Genomic DNA, 20,823 nt, shown 5'->3' on the forward strand with positions numbered 1-20,823 from the left:
ATCGTTTAAACTTCGCTTTAGAATATATTACATTGTGAGCCTAACATGAAGGAATGACCATCACCTGTTGCTCCTCGAGCGCGACCTGTATGCCCTGTCTCGCCGCGTACAGCTCCTGCATCTGATGCACGAGTTTTTTATGTAGTTTTCGTCTATGCAGCTTGTCGGGGGCGCGAGGGGAGGGTGCTCCGCCTTCGGGCAGCCTCGCCGCCCGCCCGCCCGTCACCCAGTCCCAGCGGGCTTGGTGGGCGGGCGTGGGCGCGGTGGCGGTCAGCGCGGCGTCTAGCACTGCCGCCAACGTAGTCAGCATGGCCGCTAGCAGCGCTGGCTGGGGCCGGCCCTGCAGTAGTTCCAGAGTGCGGGCGCACAACGCCTGCGTCACTCCGCCCGAGCAGGACCCGTGAGCATACATGCTTTTTCTAGCCATGTATATAACTCCCACTAAACATCTGTTGTATGGAAAACTGTACTCAAGTAACCATATTTTTTATGTTAGTATAGTTCCGATCGTTTGTATGTGAAATTCATTAGCCACCAGGGCGTTTTTATCTAACAGTAAAACGCAACACACAAGTACGTTTTTCCGTTCGTCCGCCATAAAACGATTTAGAAATAAAATAATAAAACTATTAAACAGTTGGAAAAATGCTATTTCATTGCATAAATACGTAGATTTTGTTGTGTTAACTCGCTCTGACACACTCGACTTTGTCCGGGTTGTTTAATATAATTCCAATATTTTTTACGCTTAAAAGACCTAGTTCTAATAAAAAACAGTGTCTGTGTTTAAACCTCAATAACTTTATATGGAATGAAGATATCGCGTGAAAGAGTTTTGGACATAACTAGTAAGGGATGACCTCTCCAGCGACCATTATTTCGTTTATACATAAAAGTAAGAGCTACAGCTCTACTGGCATCTTACACGTGTCAGGAGGCTAACTGACGACTGACGGTCACGCTACTAACATGTCTATTTTAAATTAGTCCATTGTCATATAAGAACTTCTTTTGAATATGACAATAGTATCCATATATAGAGACTGATTTACGGGTGCGTCAAATACCATTAAGGGTCGATCGTATCCGTGACGTAGCAGGGAAGGATTGGAGAAGAGCTTGAGCATTTGACCGATAATGGACTGGTTACAGCTGGTGGCGGGGATGATAATTGATAGGATAAGTAGATGTCAAACCTGTCCAGCGGGTGCGGCGGCGCGTCCCGATGTTCGAAGGCCTGTGTGAGCGCGTCAGGTAGGGCGGCGCCCCACCAGGCTTGTGAGCCGCAAGCCCGCGCCAGGAGCGCTCCTGCGCCGGCGCCCGCGCGTCCCCCCCACTCCCACGTCAGCGGCAACACGTTTCGGCACCACTTGGCGCTGACGCATCCATACTGCTGCAAACGGATTTCTATTAACGAACATTCCACCAGCACCCTTGCCATGAGTTGGCAACTCATTATCATATGCAAAGATTAACGCATGTGAAAATAAAGACATTTCGTATGTCGTGTTCCGATGCCAACTTGGGGCTTACCCCTTTACCCTTAGGAGCAGAAGTACACAGAGCCACATAATCTAATTTTTTTTATTTAATTCGATTGAATAGTGCCTGACTATCATTTCACCCGTCGGAAGGTGGAAATGAAGTAGATGATGAACGCACTACCTCAGTATTAGCCTATCCACCCTTTTTTTGAAGACACCCAAATTATAACTCAAAGGAAACAGAGAGGCAAACAAACTGTTCCAATATCTTGCTATCCGCATAAGAAAAACTAAAATATCCCAACTCACCACATCACCCTTCTGGAAGTAGAAGTACAGCAGTAGATCTATAATGTTCTCTGTTATGACGCGCAGTTTATCCGTGGAGGCTCTCTCCAGGAGCGATTCTGACGTCACCAGCCCCTTGTCGATCGCCTCTAGTACTTTCTCGTTACAATCCGGTATGTTCTGCAACCTCTTCAGTAAGTTGGTGCAGTTGTGTAGCTGTTGTTGCAGTTCTATGCACTCCTGGTAGGTTGCGAGCACTTTCGGATCGGATTTGTTGGTTTGGTTCAGATACGCCATCATGTGCGCTGCGTTACCATTGTAGAGATCCAGATATGGGTTTAGAAGATCGATCAGCTTACCCGTCGCTAGCCTTTGAGATATAATATTATGATATATATATATACACGAAAAAACAGTAACAAAACAATACCCAAATGTATCTTGAAATAATTACATATTTATAAATTTGTAAGTTCTTTAATCAGAAATACGTAACGTACGTAACGTAACGTAACGTAACGTAACGTAACGTAACGTAACGTAACGTAACGTACGTAAAATATGTACGAAAAATCATGATAATTAAAGATGAAATGGACGACATCGAACTAACATGGGTTAGTCCACGAAAACATTCAGTAACATAACGTAACTTAAGATGAATCTCCCTTACCGGAACCTGCAGGACAGGTCTTCATATAAGGCCTTGAGAGCGTTAACGGAGGCTTGCACATTAGTTATATCGACAATTTCTCCATAGAACCACCCGAGAGGTATCTTGCACTTCATCGCGGACATACCATAGCGTCCGATCGTTGTTATCTGTAATATAACAGATAATATATTTTTTTAGATAAATCCATACACATTCAGCGGGGATATAATAATATATTCTACAGAAAATAAACATAAAAAAAAAAATTTTGATACTTGTAAACCCAAAAAACAGCACGAATGCTTCGAAAGGAATATTTTTTTTAAGCACATAGTTTATATTTACCATGCTTGAGGATAACAGATCATAAAGTTGATACAATACCTTTATGTACCGACACAGCGGCGGCGGCTGTATGTCTGTGAGCACGAGGTACTTGGTAGCGATGTCGGAGGCAAAGGCCAGCTTCACGCAATCCGTCTCTTCACCAGCCGTCCAGATGTCGATGCAAAGCGTCACCAGGTCCGAACACGATGGTATTATCTATGGATCATGAAATATATATAATGAGTAGCTGTCGCTTCATAAAATTCAGTTAAATAGTTTATGTGAAAAAATGTGGAAAACATACATACAATGATATCTAACATTTTCGCGTGTATTCATTTAAACGAAACAAAGGTTTCCGGATATCAGCAACCGTGATCACTTCATCTCGTCCACCCGTGATCACGGTTGCTGCAGACGAAACGAAGCGTCTGGATTATGTAGTTGTAAAATAATTAAAAACGCAGAGTAACACCCGAAAACCTTAATTCCATTTAACATACATACAATATAAAATGTTCTATTATTAAGACCACGCTAAGTTCGGTAGTTTCTCTTTGTCCTTGAAGATGTTTCTATACCACATCGGTGAGTCTGACGAGGTGTCCGAAGTCCAGCACGATGTACCGGCGAGCGCCCGAATGCATCCTCTCCACCACGAGGGTGTGCTGCGGCGGCCGCGCCACCAGCGACGCCCACGCCACGCCACACAGCGACCACTGTTCCTCCTCCTGGAACGACATTCATAACACCTGTATATGCGAAATTTAAAACACGCTGTATAACTTATAAGTCTTATAGTAATATATTTTTTAATTGCCAAAAAGAACATCCGATAAGTCGAAGATTTTTATTCATTACAAATTCTTTCACATCTATATGTGGTTTCTTCTTTTCGTATTAATTGATCCGATTTCTGTAAATAATTCTTGATAATGAATGTGTTAGTATAAATTCTCTTATACTTTTTATTCATATAAATAAACAGGCTCTCATCTTGGCGGACGGTATGGACAAACCAACAACAAAATATGCACATTTAATTTTATCAATTTTGTTCCAAATACGGTTTCAAAGTTTTCTAAAAGGCTCACAAATGTTATTATCCGCATTTCGTCTACTTCTTCAGATTAAATAAGACGATTGTTTGTATCTGCACGTCATTTGGCTCACGAAACCTATGAGTTTCACTACTCACCCCGCTAGACGACGGAAACACGTTCCCACTGAAAATACTACAGTCTGACTGGAGCACCAGTATATTTGAACGGCGCCAATTAGTTGATAAATTGTCAGCAATAAATATGAACCAATCTGGTAACGTTGACCGACAGCTTACCTTAAAGAATTTATCATCCGCCAATTCTGATTGGTCCTGGAAATCGCATTCCATGAAGGGACTGTCCACGTCTTCCAAGGAGTCGGGGTCTTGGGAAGTTTGCTTTATGTGGCCATCCTTAACCATCGTCCACAACTGGAATAATCATTACGAATATTGTTAACTGGTTCAATATGAGTTTCAGTAATTTAAGTACAGAATAACTGTTTGTTTGTGCGTAATGAACCTATAACATGTGTGTATTAATAGTAATTAGAGAATAGCGATGTAACGGTCTTACATAGAGTTATTCGTTATTTTCTTTTAATTCTTAATGTCTATATCTAAAAGTACGTTAAGTGTACTTTCAAGCTCCTGGGTGAAATTTAAAATATTGGTTCTACACTTAAGTGTGTAAAACTTGTAGCGAGGACAATTCATCCTCTTTTTAAAGTTTTCAGAATATAAAATGCTTTTAAATATTTTGAGACTACTCGTAAACAATCAAACTTTAATTTTCTCCCTTAAATAGTTGTGGCCAATAAAGCATTACTGATACCAAGTCCTAAATTCTAACTATTGGCACATTCAGTATCATCGGGATCACAGTGCCATCGTTTGTGAGCAGGCGAGTGTTGTCAATATGCATTCATCCATGTGTACCTGGTGAGGGTCGGCGGAGTGCGCGCTGACTACGGCGGGCGGATGCGTGGCGGTGGCCGTCTCCAGCTTGGTGCCGTCCGAGGCGAGGTGACACGTCACGTGTAGGGGAGAGGCCTCCCCCAGCCCCGCCCCCACCGCCTCCATGCCACCAGTGCCCCACCACGCTGTGTTGGTTGCTGTCTTACCCTCTGGGATATATATTGATTGACTTAGAGATAATATAAGTAACAGATGAATGACTAATATTTTCGGATTACTACGCGCTATTTTATTATTTAAAAAAAACCACAGGCGCCTCTTTTAAAAATAATAAAATAACGTGCAGTAATCCGAAAATATTAGTTTCATCTAAATGAATACTCGCGAAAGTCTCAGATCTCGTAGGTAACATAGTTTTGGTTTAAAAGGTAAGTGGCTGCTAAGAACACCTACGGACTTTGCTCTAGTCATGACGTCATCCAAGGGACTATACGTATGTATGCTACTTTCCGCGGACCTTTACTTTACTTTAGAACGATTGAGTTTCATCTGAATAGTCTTAATATATTTTTATTTGCCTCAAAAACTTATATTCGACATTACAGTTTCCTAGTAACGATCCAATCAGCGACGACTTTATATGTATGCTTTACATAAAAATACAATTATGAATGCGACAATTTTAATAGGCTATAATGTAAAGTGTCGTGATGTCACTCACCTGCGTCTATCGGCATATTGAGTAGATCTTTGAGTTGGCAGTACTGCGGCGGGGCGGGCGCTGCTGGCGTGTCTCCGGCCAGAACACTCGCGTAGGTCGCCACGGAGGAACTTCCGCGACATAGCTCAGGTATTTCAGCGCCGAAACGGGTTCGCTCTAGCGGCAAGCCGTAGAGCCCAAACCTAAACGCAAAATTTAAATGTCAGGTCAAAGTTAAATGTCAGGGATTAAAAGAAATAGTTCAAACCATTTTAAAGTGTTCAATAATTTTCGTTTTAATATTATAATTTTCAAGATATGTACAACTCGTTGTATTACTCGTTTATGTCGTTAAAATAAAAGAAACTAATAACTATTCAGGAGTAGAGAAATGGAAGATTGAATATTGGTCATAACAGAGATTCTCATGAAAACAAACCTGGCCCGGAGCAGCTGCTGGTATAGGTCCGCCCTCTCTCGTAGGCACGTGGCGGCTCGCTCCAACAGCGCCAGGCCTTTGGCGACCAGTGCCGGTGCCGCGGATCTCTTGCTGCAGTGCTGAGCCAACGCCATCAACCACTTCAGAGCACCGGCACTCTCGCACGCCCCGACCAGTGGGATGCAAGCGATCACACTGCTCGTCAAAGTCTGCTCGAAGGACGACTTGAACGGCTTCGGTAGTTCCATCACGCCTCTGGGGAACACATTTTTGTCATTACCACGATTAATTATAGAATAAAAATATAAGCAGCCAGGTACTCACTCTCTCGTAATCAGCATTATTTTGACACATTTCTTAGCGACACTTCTGTTAGCGCAGAGAATGCAGGTTTTGATCAAAGCGTCCGTATGTTTTTCAATGACAGCGATGCATTCCAGTTGCTGTGTCTCCACGGGGTTCTGGGCATCTTTTTCCTTTCCTTTATCCGACTTTGCTAATCTCATTCGTTGCAAGCGTATGGACACCACCCAGTTGATCAGGTCCAGCGCTAGTTTTCGTTTCTCCAAGTCCCCTTTACTATTCACAGCTATTTCACAGAGCGTGTTCAAGAAGTTGTTTGATTCCAGCATAGCGATCCGCTGCTGTCGCTCCATCGGAACCTCGGTGTGGGGACAGGATCTGACGGTTAACGAGATTTGATGCAACCAGTCGCAGCCGATGAAATTAGATTTCTTTGAGGTACTCTCAGTTTTTGTTGAGCCTTTCGCGATGTCTTTTGCAGGATCGAACAAAGTCTTAATATGAATCAGGAAAGTTCTCCCTCTAGCTCTATAGAGGCGCGGACTCGTAAGTATTAATGTGCCGGATTGTTGAGTGGAGTCTAAACCGGATGAGAGAAATAATGGCCCAGCTAAAATCTCGGCGTTATGTGCTTGTAAGTATTCCTCGCTGTGCACGGGATTCACATAGTTGGACGTCTCCGACTCGGCGGCTGTGAAATGAACTGGGGATTCGGCCCTGTGGCCAAACGAAGCGTCTTTTTTATATCCTATCCCGTGTAGGTTCTGTTTCAATAGCGTGACCTGTATGATTGGCAGTTTCCCAACGGAGCTGGCAGTGTGTAATGTGAAGCCAAATTCGATGTGCGCCAAGGAAACGCTGTATGGTAACGTCAATTCTAAAACGTGCTCGTCCCACGTTGACGAGGTATTCTGCAACCGCCAAGATCTATTATTTTGGTGATCGGATCTCGATCTTTGGGCGGGTAAAAGTTCGCACCAAAAACCTGGGACCACCGCACTGTATGGCACGGTGGTATTCATACCATAGAATCCCGTCAGCGACATGAGAACTTCCAAATCGTTTAAGTCTAATTCAGGTTTGTTGGGTATTATTACCGGTGGAGTCGTTGACCCCCCAACCTCGTCCTTAGGAGCTTTTTGCAACATGTCGAAGTCCAAATTTGCAAATTCATCTTCATTGCCGTCACTACTCGAGTCTTTCTCGCCGTTATTCAGTGCATAAAAGTAGATCATGCCATGTTTGGTCGAAACACTGAGACGCTCGACGGAGGCGCAGTACACGACTGATGTGAATTGACCTTTGGGCACACGTTTTTCTGAAAGCATTTTAAAATCCGGCAAAGCGTAAAGTCGTAAATCACCGTCCGCCCCCACCACCGCTATTGAATACTGCTCGTGTTTGTCGGCAGGCAGCAGACATAAATCTACCGGGCTCTCGTTATATGGCAGTTCTTTAACAAAAACCGGATTATCGTCTAATGTGAAAATAGAAGATTTACTGTTTATTTTATAAAGTAAAAAGTAAGCTTTTAAGTCTGAGTTTTCAGTCTTATCGCGTTGGTCAGTAACTTCATCGATGTCCATCTTAATATCATTCTCGCCGTCCGTTTCCTCTTCTTTCTTAAACTTCTCCGGGTCAATACTGGATACAACTACAAGCAAATGTTCCTTGTCTTCCGTCGGGAATAAGTGGGTGACGGTGGCGTCGCCTTTCGCGTTCAGTTTCGGTGGAAGACTTAAGCACTGAACGGCTATTCCCTGCGTCACAGCCTCGTCTTGAGGCGGTTCACTTTCGAATCCGTCTGTATTGCTGTTGGTGATTATGGTGTGTGTGCCGCCCTTGCCGCCGCTGATGAACGCCGCCACTTTAATCTTCTCCGCGCCTTCGCCGCCTTCGTACCACTTCAAGTCTGATATTTCCAGGGGCCCATTGCCGGTCATGTTGAGATATTGCGTGATGGGATCACCATGAACCGCATCCGTTTGGTCCACCAGCTTCGTTCCCACGGATTCAAGGTTCCCACTTTTCCAACTCTTCAACTGTGATATCTTCCCAACAAAGTCCAACATACCTTGACCCGACTCAGGTAGTTCGGAAAGCAGAGCTGCCGGAGGCGGTGGAGGTTTGCTAAATGTAATCTTTTTCGGCTCCCAGATTTTACACTCCTCTTTACTGGAAGATGCGTTTAAATTTATTACATTGGTAATTTGTTCGTCCAATAAACTGTTGGTGCACTGTGGGAGTTCGGTGTCGTCGTCTGAATAATGTAAATACATAGTATCGTATATGTTAGCGTCGTCCGTTCTCTGCACGGCACACACTTTCTTACTGCCCCCCGGTTTAGAGTTACCGTTGCTGTTGGAGGTGTGAACGACTGTCGTGATTGAACCGGCTGAAGAACTGTGGATGTCATAAGTTAGCAGGAATAACATTTTGTTTTTAGGGGAGAGGTTACTCTTCGCTTCGTTCTGGTCATTCATTGCCTGTATGCTCTCTTTCGACCTATCCGGTGCACCAGAATCAAAAAGCGCCTTACTGGAATCCTCCTTGATCGGTTGATTTCTGGGCGTTGTGTTAGTTCTTGTAACGATAACAGCACAGATGAGTGAAGGCTTCGCTTTATTACTTATTGTTTCTTTCTCTATGTTTTCAGCATTTTGTGCATGCGGATACGAAGGTTCTTGTTGTGATATCATGCCCACAAAAGCCATGGCCGATAGTTCAATATTGTAAGTAGCTGAAATATAAAGCATTGTCTTTATAATCATGTATCGATGTAAATAACTATCATATCTAACATCTATACTCACAGGTGTCCTTTTCTAAACTAGCTGACCAGACCTTATTGCAGTCTGTTGTCAAAATTCCACTAAAAATTGAGTCATATGGCGAAAGATGAATGAACTTTACAAGTTTAAGGCCACAATCGAATTTCCAGATGTTAATTTTACCCTCGATAGTACCAGACGCTATCAGGTCCCCTGTGTTGCCTTTCGATACTATTCGTACATTTGGATATGGCATGGCGCAGGCTGTTGCATTGGTAACCTTAAAAAAATGTTTATATTTAAATAAATGACAAATATTAGGAAACATCATGTGTAAGAAAAAATTAAAACATTATAACTTACTGATATAGGCACATTGTGTGTGTACTCGCCCCTTACAAAGGGACAGTTGGGTGAATGTCGCTCGTGCTCTACCCAGGGTTCATCAGACTTCTCCCAGCACACGAGACAGACCATGCAAGTGAAACACATGGCACGGTCATCACCACTCGGAGAGGGCTGGTGGTAGAACCCAGCTTGTGCCATACGAGCAGGTAGCGCCCATCTAGGATAAATGTTAAGCTATTGTGATTCCTGTTTCTTTTCACTTAAAATGTCTGCCCTTATTGGAATCAGTCCAAATTTTGGGGTCATATTTAAAATAAGATTGATATTGTTTCAAATGAATGTGAAATGACTCATACCAATGACTAATAGTTTGGACATCAATTTGCATGAATATTAGGTTTTCATGTGTACTGTGTGAATGCTAGCCGTTATGAATGCAATATAACATTAAGTGTTGCAAAAGTGTTGAAACTAAAACATATATATTGAATATTCATATCCTATCCAACAATTAGGTGTTCGCAAACATTGATCTTGAATACTCACTTATAATCCATATGTGGCCACCGCTTGAAAGTTTCTTTCCTTTCGGCCTCTGAGTACATGAGGGCTCTGGACTCCTCGTCCCTTGTGCATGGCATCAACTCATTCGCGCGCTGTCCCACGGCTGAGGCAATGGCTAAAGCTGGTATTCGCCTGTTCTGACCCTTCAGTTCTTGTACTACACCCGACATAACAAGCCTTAGTGTTGACTGTTGAAGCAGTATTGTCACAGTGCTCCACTGTAATGAAACAAAGAAGATTTTTGATATATCATATCAAAGTAAAGAAAGTGTTGGTTATTGGCATAATAAATTGTTTCTTACTTTTTGTGCTTTAACACCCTTCCTAACAGGTTCAGCGTCGATAGAATTCTTCAATTCATTAATGAAATCCCCCAATCCTTCTATAGAGTGAGGGTCAAGGCTTTGCACACACTGATAGAGTAGAACGGCCTACAAACAAAGGAACATTACTCCACCAATTCAATGCTTTTGAAATTATGCATAATACATTTATATGTAATGTGAAAAAAGGTGAGAATGAAATATAAACAAACTTAGCAATAAAAAAAATACAATCAGGTATCAATTAAAATCTTAATATAGGTACAGCAAAATTTTATCAATAGACAATAAATTGCATCAACACATACCCACTATTTAAAAAAAATGTTTTTTTTTTTCATCATAAAATTTTAAGACACTGAAATAGGATTTTTTTAATATGCTTTAAACATTATATTGAAGCAGCCCAAATTTTATAAAGAAATTGTGATATTGGTTGTTCTTATTACTACTTATATATAAAACTTTAACAGTACAATTAAATATGACAATGAAATGACAAAACGATCTAACAGATTCTAGTCATTATATGACATCACTGTTATTGCTAACAAAGGAACTGTTCTAAAGGCCCAAGAAAATAATTAATTTCAACAATTTTTACTAGATATACATCTTTGTCTGGTGTCACAGTAATTGGTATAATGAAACTTAATATAAAAACAATGAAACCAGAAACTATGAGCATTAAATGTATGGTCAACAACAGAAACATATACTGCATTGACTTAGAAATTATATTTAAAAAAAGTTTACCCATATATTGTTTGTTTTTTTATTATATTCAGCTTTTTATTGCATAAAAATAAACAAATATTTACATACTTTTTATAAACAAACAATGATTGCAAACAAAAGATTCAGTTAGTTCATACATAAAACTGATCATCTTGAGTTACCTCTGACAAAACCAGTTCAAGCCTGACATTACTGTCTGACTTCGAAGGACAAACGGGTCGCTGCAAGGCTGTGTGAAGTAATAGGACCCCATTATAATCTGTCCGAGCGCCTACTCCACTGCTGTCCCATACGAATACACGGTCAGCTCCTGACGCATACTCCACGCCCAAGGTACCCCCATCATCTACAAATAAAGCAAATTATACCGAACATCCTCTCCACCGGTCGTATACTTTCAGAATGAATCAATTTGATCGAAATTGTTTACTAAGAACTGTCAAATTGAATCTATGTAGGGCATATATCGATGTATCAGCTATACATTTTTGTATGTACAACAGGATTTTCTTATGTTTAAGTAATCATAAGTACGCCAGTAGGAGCAATAATACCAGATCAGACCCAAACTTACCCGCTGATAGACAAGAGGATTGAAGAATCACACCAGAATTAACATCCAAAACGTGTACACTACCTACGTCAGTCTTCACTAAAATTATATTTAAATTACTGTGATACGATAGTGAAGTAACAGGAAAGTTCATACGTATATAACCATCTTCTCGTAATATCAAAGAATCATCGCCCATCGTGGCCGTGAACACATCTGTCTATTCTACGTAAACGCCATTTGTATTTTTTTATGTCAAATAGTTTTACACTAAGTGGCCAGACATAAAAAACATAAGTTTTGATTATGGTTTTCACAGACTATATAAAATATACACATGCTCAACAAATAACCAACAACTATTGCGCAATATTTTTCTTAACATGAGACATTATTAATATTTAAATGAAACTAGTATTTTTCGGATAAACTACGCGTGATTTATTTTTGTAAAAAACTACATACTCCCGACGTTTCGGTTACTTTTCAGCAACCGTGATCACGGGCAGACGAGATTATTAATATCCTTAGTTGTTTTCATTTTGTTATTTTATGCATAAATTTTATCATTGTCATACTATTATTATATTTTTAATAATTCACAGATATATCTTAATACATTATGTTATTTTTATAAGAACTAATCAACAGAAAAGATGTTCAATTTCAATTGCTTACATAACCTTTTTGTTTTTTTAATTGTACATGATAGAAATTCAGACTCAGATAAAGTCGTTCTAATCATTCGACTTGTTGATTTTAAAGACACCAAGACCTTAATATCCAAAAAATCAAAATCCTAAAGCTCCGTTGAGTTCCTTGTTTGACAATTGCTCTATTCTATGGTTTTATAGCTGTTTGTTAATTAACAAACAGCTATTACTTTAGGCAAAAAATCATTCAACACTCACTATCGAGTTACTTTATGAACCAAAAGAGACATTAAAATGCCCAAAGAACAAAAAGTCTGTAAACTTCAACGCTGAGAGTTTCATTTCTAGCAAGCCTGGCGAGTACAGTCTTAAATACTTTTATTAATGTTCTGGATATCGCGCACAAAATATTTATAATATAAAAAAAATATTTTAACCATTAGTACTAATAGAATAAATAGATAAAATAGTCATGGTAAAATTTAATTATATGTATTTTATATCACAGTACTATGGTATAGAATTTAATTAACAGTGTCAAAAGTATTTTTTACTGTATTTGATTTTTGACATTAGATACCAATAAGTATAACTAAGCATAAATTATATAATAATAACAATTGTAGTTGGTTAATGTATATAACAAAAAATCATCAGGCGTTTGGTGAGTACAAGTAAGTCTTAAGTAAGAGTGTTATTTTAATGGTAGCTTCGAAAAATAAATAGATATTTTTAATATATTTCAGCTTTTCTATATAACAGCTACTCAGTTACTGTACAAAAGACGACAACTACAAAATCTACACAATGTGCCATGGATTCGTGCGGGTGCCTGGTCCATCGCGTTGCAAGTAGAGGAGCTTCAATAGTACCTAGGACTTGCGACCCAGGTGTAGGTTTAAGGGGCCCCCTATCTAAAGCGTGTTAAACGCTCACCTCCATCGTCCAAGCTCCTCTCTCTAGGGCTGCTTTCAAAGTATGTACGTTCTAAGAACGAAATGATCTTAGTTCTGGATAACCAAAGACTTTTAGAAGGTTGTAGAGACATTTAGCTGTTATAACTCTCATTCCCACTTCTACCGCTCTATTAACACAACGCGTTATAAAATTCGCAAATTCAGAAATACTATGTCTCGTCTGGACACAAATATCCTCTCGAATTTTATATTGTTTCTCATATGTATATATCATTATAGTCCAATCCGAAGCCGCTTTAAAGATAGAGTAAGGCTTGACGTTTGATTTAACAGCCCTAGTGCTTTCTCTCCCAACATCTAGTAATTTAATAATCGGAAAGAAACGTAATTTAAACATACATAATTTTGAAGATTATATTTTTTTTACCCGAGGTTTGTTTGACCAAAGTCTATGGATTAAAATTTTAAAACCAAAAGATATTATTTTTTGATTTTTATGATGGCTGTCAAAAAAATTAATAAACTGTATTTTTTTAAATAAACTTGTACGAAAACTTTTGTTTGACTTGGAATTGTGTACCTATTTGTAACTATCAAGTCGACTATAAAGTTTATTTTTTATATGATATAATTAAATACGAGTATCTGTAATCCGTTAGAAATCGATTACATATGAATGAAACTTTATACGTAAACGTAACTAATACAGGGTGTTGCCAAATTTAAACTTTTCATAAAAAAATCATATGGGTTTTTACAATAGAACAGAAAGATTTAAACTAAATAATTAAAGTAAGTACACCATTAAATAAAAGATTGTAAAAAGTATTATAATTGTTACAAATATTTTTTTTTTTAATTCACTTCACGTTTTGATAGCGGAAGAACTAAATATTTGTGACAATTACAAAAATTATCTAAGTAAACGTTACGTAAAATGTATTTAACAAATATGACCATATAGGTGAGAATTATGAAAAACAAAGTTGTAATTATAAAACGAACAAGTGAAATTTTTATCTGTATCTTCTTCGTTGCTATTACATTTCATTTAAATATGCTAAGTATAAAAAAATATTATAGCCATTTTTAAGCAGTCATTCTTTCGTGCACATATTAGTCTCTTTTAATGTGTATGAATAATTCCAATGGAAACCTGCTAGTCCAATCAATAAGGCATTGAATATCATTAACACAGATTTTTATAAAAATAGTATGAGTAGAGAGAATAAATGGATTAAAATTAAGGATATTATTGCATCCTACCAACACAACTACACTCGCGATGCAATCTTGAGCTGGAAATTGCGGGGACGACCGAATCGTTGTAGAATCGCTATGGGGTCCACTCATCTGGTCGTCAATCGACTCGTTGTAGCCAAACCGGAATAATGTATAATGTTGGCTCCCCCAACGGACTGCGGAAGCCCATGCAGCACACGTGTTTAGATCCCGCTGCCCTCTATAACCGAGCAATCGACATTTAAAATCGTGACGTATCGTCTTCAGCTCAAACAAGGAATATGTTCAGACAAATCATTCATTCTTCAGCCGATATTTATGTATTTCACGGAACTAGACTATGATATTGGCTTGAAAGGAGTTCATTATCTAAATCATCATTCCGTCTATACATATTAGTTCTCGAACCAATCAATCAATGCCACAAAAGTTGGTATCGTTTTTTGATTTTCTGTCTGTGACTTACATTACTTTGGGCTAATCTTTATGGGAATAAGATTTTCTATGAGACTAAAAGATATTGTAGCAGGTGAACGTTAATATTTATGCACTTAAGTAATTCATGGACGACGTAATCATAAATTACTAATTACATTATATTCTATATAATGTGAAGCATTTAATATAACTAAAATCCATAAAAAAATATACAAAACTCACTGTATATTCTAATGATTTCTATTTTCTTATCGCTTCCACCTACTCTGTACAATATTATAAATTGTACTATATTATTATTATGTTTTCATATTAAATTACCAGCACAACAGACCAGTATGATTCGGACTAACTGTATTTTTACTCTACTTATTCTTACGGTCACCATCATGTTGACAGAGGTACGCCTTTAAGATTTATTAGTGTATCAATTTCTAATTCCAGTAATCAGTATTGAATAGTGAATACTCTATATCGTTAAAACAGTTCCATTTTTATTCTAGGTCAGCTCTGAACATTTTGGACCTGTAGTAGAGGATCCAAACTTACCTAAGTATTATGCGATGTCAGTGGATTCTTTGAACCAATATGAAGAAGAGAACGGATTGAAAAATCACCATGCCGTCGTAAAAGTAATAAAAGTTGTTACTTCAGTCGTTGCGGGACTTTTAACCACTATAGACTTCTACGCATCAAAGACAGTGTGTAAATCTAGCTTGTATGAATTGGTCCCACCGAATTGTCCACTAGACAATGTATCTCCCTTGTTGCTCTGTCAATCACAATTGTGGTCAAGACCATGGCTCAACAAGAGAGAGATCATCATCGAGTGTAGTAAGGCCATTTAAGTTTTTACAATACTGTTGATGTTGAAGAATGATGTACACATTTATAATATTTCGAATTCATATTCTACGTTTATTTTATTTCGAAATTACAAGTATATTTAATAATTTTATATATTTTTTTTAAATATGATATCATTTAAAGAGTTATTCCAATTAATTTAAAATAGTATCTATTATTCTTAGCAAACTCCTTAATATGATCTCCCATGCGTAACTTCATGATAGGAAAAAATATTTTTTTATGTAAATAATTACCTATATAAATAACTATTTATTGGAAATCTTTATTAATGTTGTTTACCCGATAGAAGCGAATAGAGAATGAGAATCATAACTTCAAACTATGTTAGTTTAGTTTTTTTATGAGAATGTGTAAATGTTACTTCATATTACTCCGTCGATTACAGTTCTAAAAACAGTTATAAAATGAATAACGGCTTTATTTATTTCTTTCAAATTATTTCATGGAAGCTTAAAACTGTAAGTTATTTTATAAAGCCGACATAGAAGGTCACTAATTATGATTAAAATTAAACACATTATAATTTTTAACTACCTATCACTCATTTTAAACATGCACTAACAAAAAAATCAAAGAAATATTTAAATTTGTCGAGCTGGGTCTGAGTTTACCGACACTAATGAATAGCAATAATAATTGATTTTATTATACATTAAGATTAAAAAAAAAAGAAACATAAATACAAATTGGTTATAAAAATGCTACATCATACTGTAAAATAAAATGTAAAGAAAATATTACATTTTAAAAAAACTATGAGTTTAATTTTTTCGTCGGCTTCTTGTTTTCATTTTAACGTATGTCTCCCTGCAAATTACATCAGTATTAAAAGTAAAATTATATGGTCAGGAGCTGTAAGAATATAGGAATCTGTTTACACTTTTAGTACGTAAGCATAGTCGAGGAATAACCTAATAGTATATCAAATGTCAATGGTGTTAAGTACCTAATGCTGACTATGAGCCATCCGTGGAAATGGGAAACGGGTTCTAAATTTATATAATTAACTTGTAGGAAATACTTCTTTTTGTATTGTTAACCTCTTTGGTTGGCTCTGAATAATCTAAAGTATTTGAAGTTAAAAAAAATCTTATTAAAACTTCAAATACTCTTAGATTATTCAATATGATAGGATGATACTACGTACTTAAAGTAGTATGCCTACTGGATAGGTTAATAATTTTAGAGTGTACTTGGGTTATATAACTGTTTACTTAGAGTCAGATATTAGTCGTAAATATTTTCTATTATAGCTTTTTAAAAATATGTGAACTGATACTCAAGATAGTAGACATACATTCACTTCCGGTGACACTTTTTATAGGTGGTAGAGCCCAGCTATGGTCAAGTAACTACAGCTCGAATATGGGCTGGCTCGACCGGGGAAGTACCACCCTTTCACAGAAGATCAGCGTGAAGTAGTCATTACTGACTGCGTTTCGTCCGATGAATGAGAGAGCCGGTTGCCCTTTCCCTGTTCCCATCCTTTCCTGCCATTTCCTTATTCCCACCCCTCCCTTTTCCTAAACAACCAAGGTTGGAAACGCATCAGAGATGTTGAGGATGTCCATGGGCGACGATGGCTAATGCTCATCAAGTAGACCGTCTGCTAGTTGGCTACCTGTCACATAAAAAAAACAATGTAAAAACCGCAGGGCTAACAGCAATACTCCTTACAAAAAAAACAAACTTTTGTTGTTGTTGCATGAAAAAGTGTATGAAATGTCTTTAAATGTTCATTGTTAAAAGATTGTTCTGAAACCCTGTGCTTTTATAAATAATCAAGTGTTGTCAGCATACAATTTCACCTCTAAAGCCAACTTTACAACCCTATATATTTACATACATATATATTAAAAACAATAACTATTTTGAAATTTAATCCCTGGGGAATTCCACATGTGATGTTATTTTATACGTCAAACCCGAAATATAAATTATTTTTATCAATAAAAACACCCTCCAACCACGTGTCACGTTTGAGGATATGATCGTGTTTGTAATTTTATATAAGAAGTAAACATATTAAATATAACAATTACCTGTTAATGAATTTCAATTTAAAAAGTCTTAGGAATATATTTTTTAATTTCCATTGTATTTTCATTATTCATTACATTCTATTTCTGTTCACTAAAAAAAAAAATTCTGTTAGCTACACAGCAAACAACAAATGACACAGCATTTCACTTCTCAACATTATCGTTTTCAATCTTATAAAATATGGATGAAAGTATCTTAGAGTTTCACTAGTACATATAATAAGACAGTAAGAATCGAATGTCTGTACATTAAATATTTTTCCAAAATACTGATAGGAGGCCATTAAAAGGGTCATAGAAACCAAAAAAACAATTTTTGGAATATTTGTCTGTCTGTCTGTCTGGTACGTTATAACTTCAAAACTACTCAACGGATTTGAACGCGGTTTTCAGACTTAGATTACATATAATTAGGAGCATTGTCAAAACTTTGTTTCGTCAAAATCAGTCAAAGGAAAAGTTATGGTCATTTAAAAATTTAATACAAGCGCTGCTTCAAAACTTTTAAACTCTGCAACTTAATATTGATTAGTTATATATTATATCTTAGTTAATAGTTAATTAGTTATATTAGTTACTAAAAAATATGTTCCAATATCTATATGTTAATTTTAATATTAAAACTTATGAGAGGTGCTGTGCTCGATAGATGGCGTTGATAAAATACGCCATCAACCTAGATCGCGGTATTAGGATTCTCCGTTGTGTAAGGACTACCATGCGGTTCGAAAATTCATAGCCGTTTGTTGGTTGTAGTTGTCTATCATTTGTTATCATCCCTTTTCTATATGTAATTATTTTAAGTTTGATATATATATATATATATATATATATATATATATATATATTATGGTTATGCAAAAAGCGACCAACACGCGGGCAAGAGCTAGTACTCACATAAAACTGCTTTCCGTATGAACTATATTAAATTTATCCCCACGTTTCGAATTTGCATTAACGCGATCATAAAGCAGAGATGAATGTGTCAAGTGTTAAGACAGCATCGCTTAATGAAATAGTAAATCCGTAAAATATAGTTTTGTTTATAATAACAAATATAACAATTCTTTTATTAATGGGATAATAAAAACGTTGCTGTAAATTCTCTTTCAAAAAGGACTTTTCGTTTGAAGATTTGTCACCAATAAAGTTATTAATGATTTTGTTTTTGTTTATATAATCAATAAATTCAGTAGTTATATCTTATTTCAACACCAACGTCAAATCTAAACATCATAATCCTTCAATTTATTTTTTGTGACGTCACCAATATTTAATAAATCTAATTTATTGTTCTATTTTAATGAAATTAAGTCTGTCAGAAACTTAACTGAGTTACCACTGTGAAGACTACCTCATGACAACTTAATATCACGAAGTCATCGGGAACTAAACGAAACTAACTAACGAGTATAGCGTATATGTTAGAGACATGACATACAAGTTTTTGGCGAGTACTTAGTAATGTAATTTATTTTTTTATTTTCATCAATATTTCAATTAATTTTTAGAAATCGTGATCACGGGCAGATGAGGTGAAAGATGAGATAAGATAAAAGTCTTATAATAAAGAAACGTTCATAGTTTTCCTAGAAACTTATTTTCATTTACATATGTTATTTCTTTATCCGGTGTCTAAAATTATTGATATATATCCCTCAATAAAAGAAAGTATGTTGTTTTCTTTTTTTTATTTTATTTAAAGATAATATAAGTTTTATTATACACTAAGTGTAATGTCCACACGATTGCTTAGTAATGGAAATATTGCTTATTTTAAAATAACTTATATTTCTTCCGAAATCAAACAAATTCTTACCTACCCAATAAGATATGTACCAATAAAGTTATTAATAAATAATATGTACCAATAAAGTTATCTTTACATTAAACCCGCTGTATACTGAGTATCTGTTAAACACTGATCATTTATCGCTTAACAAGTTCATTTATTGAGTACAATAATTCTTACGTACCAAGTCGACTATATATTTGAAATAACAAAAATTTTATTTTATTGGTGTACCAGCTTTATATAGAAGAATGATTGGCTGTACCTGTTTTGTCCTTTTTATGTTAATGAACACAATTTACTCTGAAAGGGTAAGCTGCTATTACTCACTCTGATATCTACAATTTACACTAGTATTCATTTTAATTAAATTAATATCTTTTTATGTACTACAAGTGTTTTATTATTTCGACCTACACACTCTTGAAGTTTCGGTTGCTTTGCAGCAACTGTGATCTATGATAGACGAGATGAAAATGTATGTTTGTTGGTCTTGTCATTTGTCAGGCGGCGGTAGATGAATAGTGGTATGAAATAATAAAAAGCGCGTATTACATCCGAAAATATTAGTTTTATTTAAAGGGTAAGCATTTCTTAGAAAAAGTATAAGCAGAGAAACATCTAGTTATTTCTAATAGTTAGTGTTAAGTAGCCATACTTATTATTTCCTACATATTTCAGGACGAGTATGAAATTAGCAGAAGATTTGATTTACCACGTAATTTAAATCAGGAAAGGGATCCAAAGAAACGTAAATATTTGTGGATGGCACAGGATTCTCTTAATCTATACGAATCTACAAACAACATGACCATTCATTATGTTTTTTTATAAAATTAATGAAGTTACAGAAGAACTACTTAATGGGACAATCACACATTGACTTCACTGTCATTCCAGCTTTCTGTCTAAAGATCTCGTTTCTTCCAGAGTGCTTGAATAATCCAGCATATGTAATGGAATGTCGTTCAGAATTATGGGATCAATCCTGGATTAGTAGAAGACAGATTACACTTGACTGCGGGCAAGGCAAGGACATTTAAGTTTGTCGTCCAAACCGACTTGAATAATTAATGTAATCCAGTATATTGCAGTTTAATGAAATAAGTTTCTTTGAAATTAACTTTGCAACTATTTTAAACCATTAACGCGGCTCTGGCTCCTATGAAAGATTATATTTTTTTGTAGCTAATGTCTTATACCTACTGTAATTATTAAAAATAAATTCCTCACAGCTTAACGGAAATTCTAAAGGTGGGATATAAACAAAAAATTAATTAATTATTGTGGGCCATAGTAGCCTACACACAACGGCCCCATTTTTTTCTGGGTCCCCTACCGCTACCCTTTAGGCCTGCAGCGCCCACAAGCGGCCATTATCGCCTCTTTCGGGGATAGCTGAATTATAATGATGAA

At 36.7% G+C, this 20,823-nt stretch overlaps 2 protein-coding genes across 6 annotated transcripts in view; one reads left to right on the forward strand and one right to left on the reverse strand.

Moving 5' to 3' along the window:
• LOC116773042 (baculoviral IAP repeat-containing protein 6) overlaps positions 1 to 11,708 on the reverse strand; it is a 28,882-nt gene extending 17,174 nt beyond the window's left edge. For 3 of the 5 annotated variants that reach the window (XM_061528599.1, XM_061528598.1, XM_061528595.1), the window contains exons 1-17: positions 11,475 to 11,708; positions 11,062 to 11,246; positions 10,142 to 10,270; positions 9,822 to 10,057; positions 9,291 to 9,492; positions 8,970 to 9,207; positions 6,178 to 8,896; positions 5,854 to 6,108; positions 5,436 to 5,617; positions 4,736 to 4,923; positions 4,094 to 4,228; positions 3,336 to 3,485; positions 2,812 to 2,970; positions 2,446 to 2,594; positions 1,794 to 2,142; positions 1,197 to 1,393; positions 65 to 449 (exon numbers count right to left, since the gene is read on the reverse strand). In XM_061528599.1, coding sequence (XP_061384583.1) covers positions 65 to 449; positions 1,197 to 1,393; positions 1,794 to 2,142; positions 2,446 to 2,594; positions 2,812 to 2,970; positions 3,336 to 3,485; positions 4,094 to 4,228; positions 4,736 to 4,923; positions 5,436 to 5,617; positions 5,854 to 6,108; positions 6,178 to 8,896; positions 8,970 to 9,207; positions 9,291 to 9,492; positions 9,822 to 10,057; positions 10,142 to 10,270; positions 11,062 to 11,246; positions 11,475 to 11,652 — 6,036 coding nt within the window. In that variant the 5' untranslated portion in view covers positions 11,653 to 11,708. The remainder of the gene's footprint in view (positions 1 to 64; positions 450 to 1,196; positions 1,394 to 1,793; positions 2,143 to 2,445; positions 2,595 to 2,811; positions 2,971 to 3,335; positions 3,486 to 4,093; positions 4,229 to 4,735; positions 4,924 to 5,435; positions 5,618 to 5,853; positions 6,109 to 6,177; positions 8,897 to 8,969; positions 9,208 to 9,290; positions 9,493 to 9,821; positions 10,058 to 10,141; positions 10,271 to 11,061; positions 11,247 to 11,474) is intronic. The other 2 variants (XM_061528597.1, XM_061528596.1) reach the window with 2 other exon arrangements.
• A 3,287-nt stretch (positions 11,709 to 14,995) lies between these two features.
• On the forward strand, positions 14,996 to 15,609 carry LOC116772884 (cystatin cpi-1-like). Its single transcript, XM_032665187.2, has 2 exons — positions 14,996 to 15,104; positions 15,207 to 15,609. Exons 1-2 carry the CDS (start codon positions 15,042 to 15,044, stop codon positions 15,549 to 15,551), a joined length of 408 nt encoding a protein of 135 aa, XP_032521078.2. The 5' UTR covers positions 14,996 to 15,041; the 3' UTR covers positions 15,552 to 15,609.
• The last annotated feature ends 5,214 nt before the right edge of the window (positions 15,610 to 20,823 follow it).

The sequence above is a fragment of the Danaus plexippus genome (assembly GCF_018135715.1).
Source record: "Danaus plexippus chromosome 18 unlocalized genomic scaffold, MEX_DaPlex mxdp_35, whole genome shotgun sequence".
NCBI classification, from domain to species: Eukaryota; Metazoa; Arthropoda; class Insecta; order Lepidoptera; family Nymphalidae; genus Danaus; species Danaus plexippus.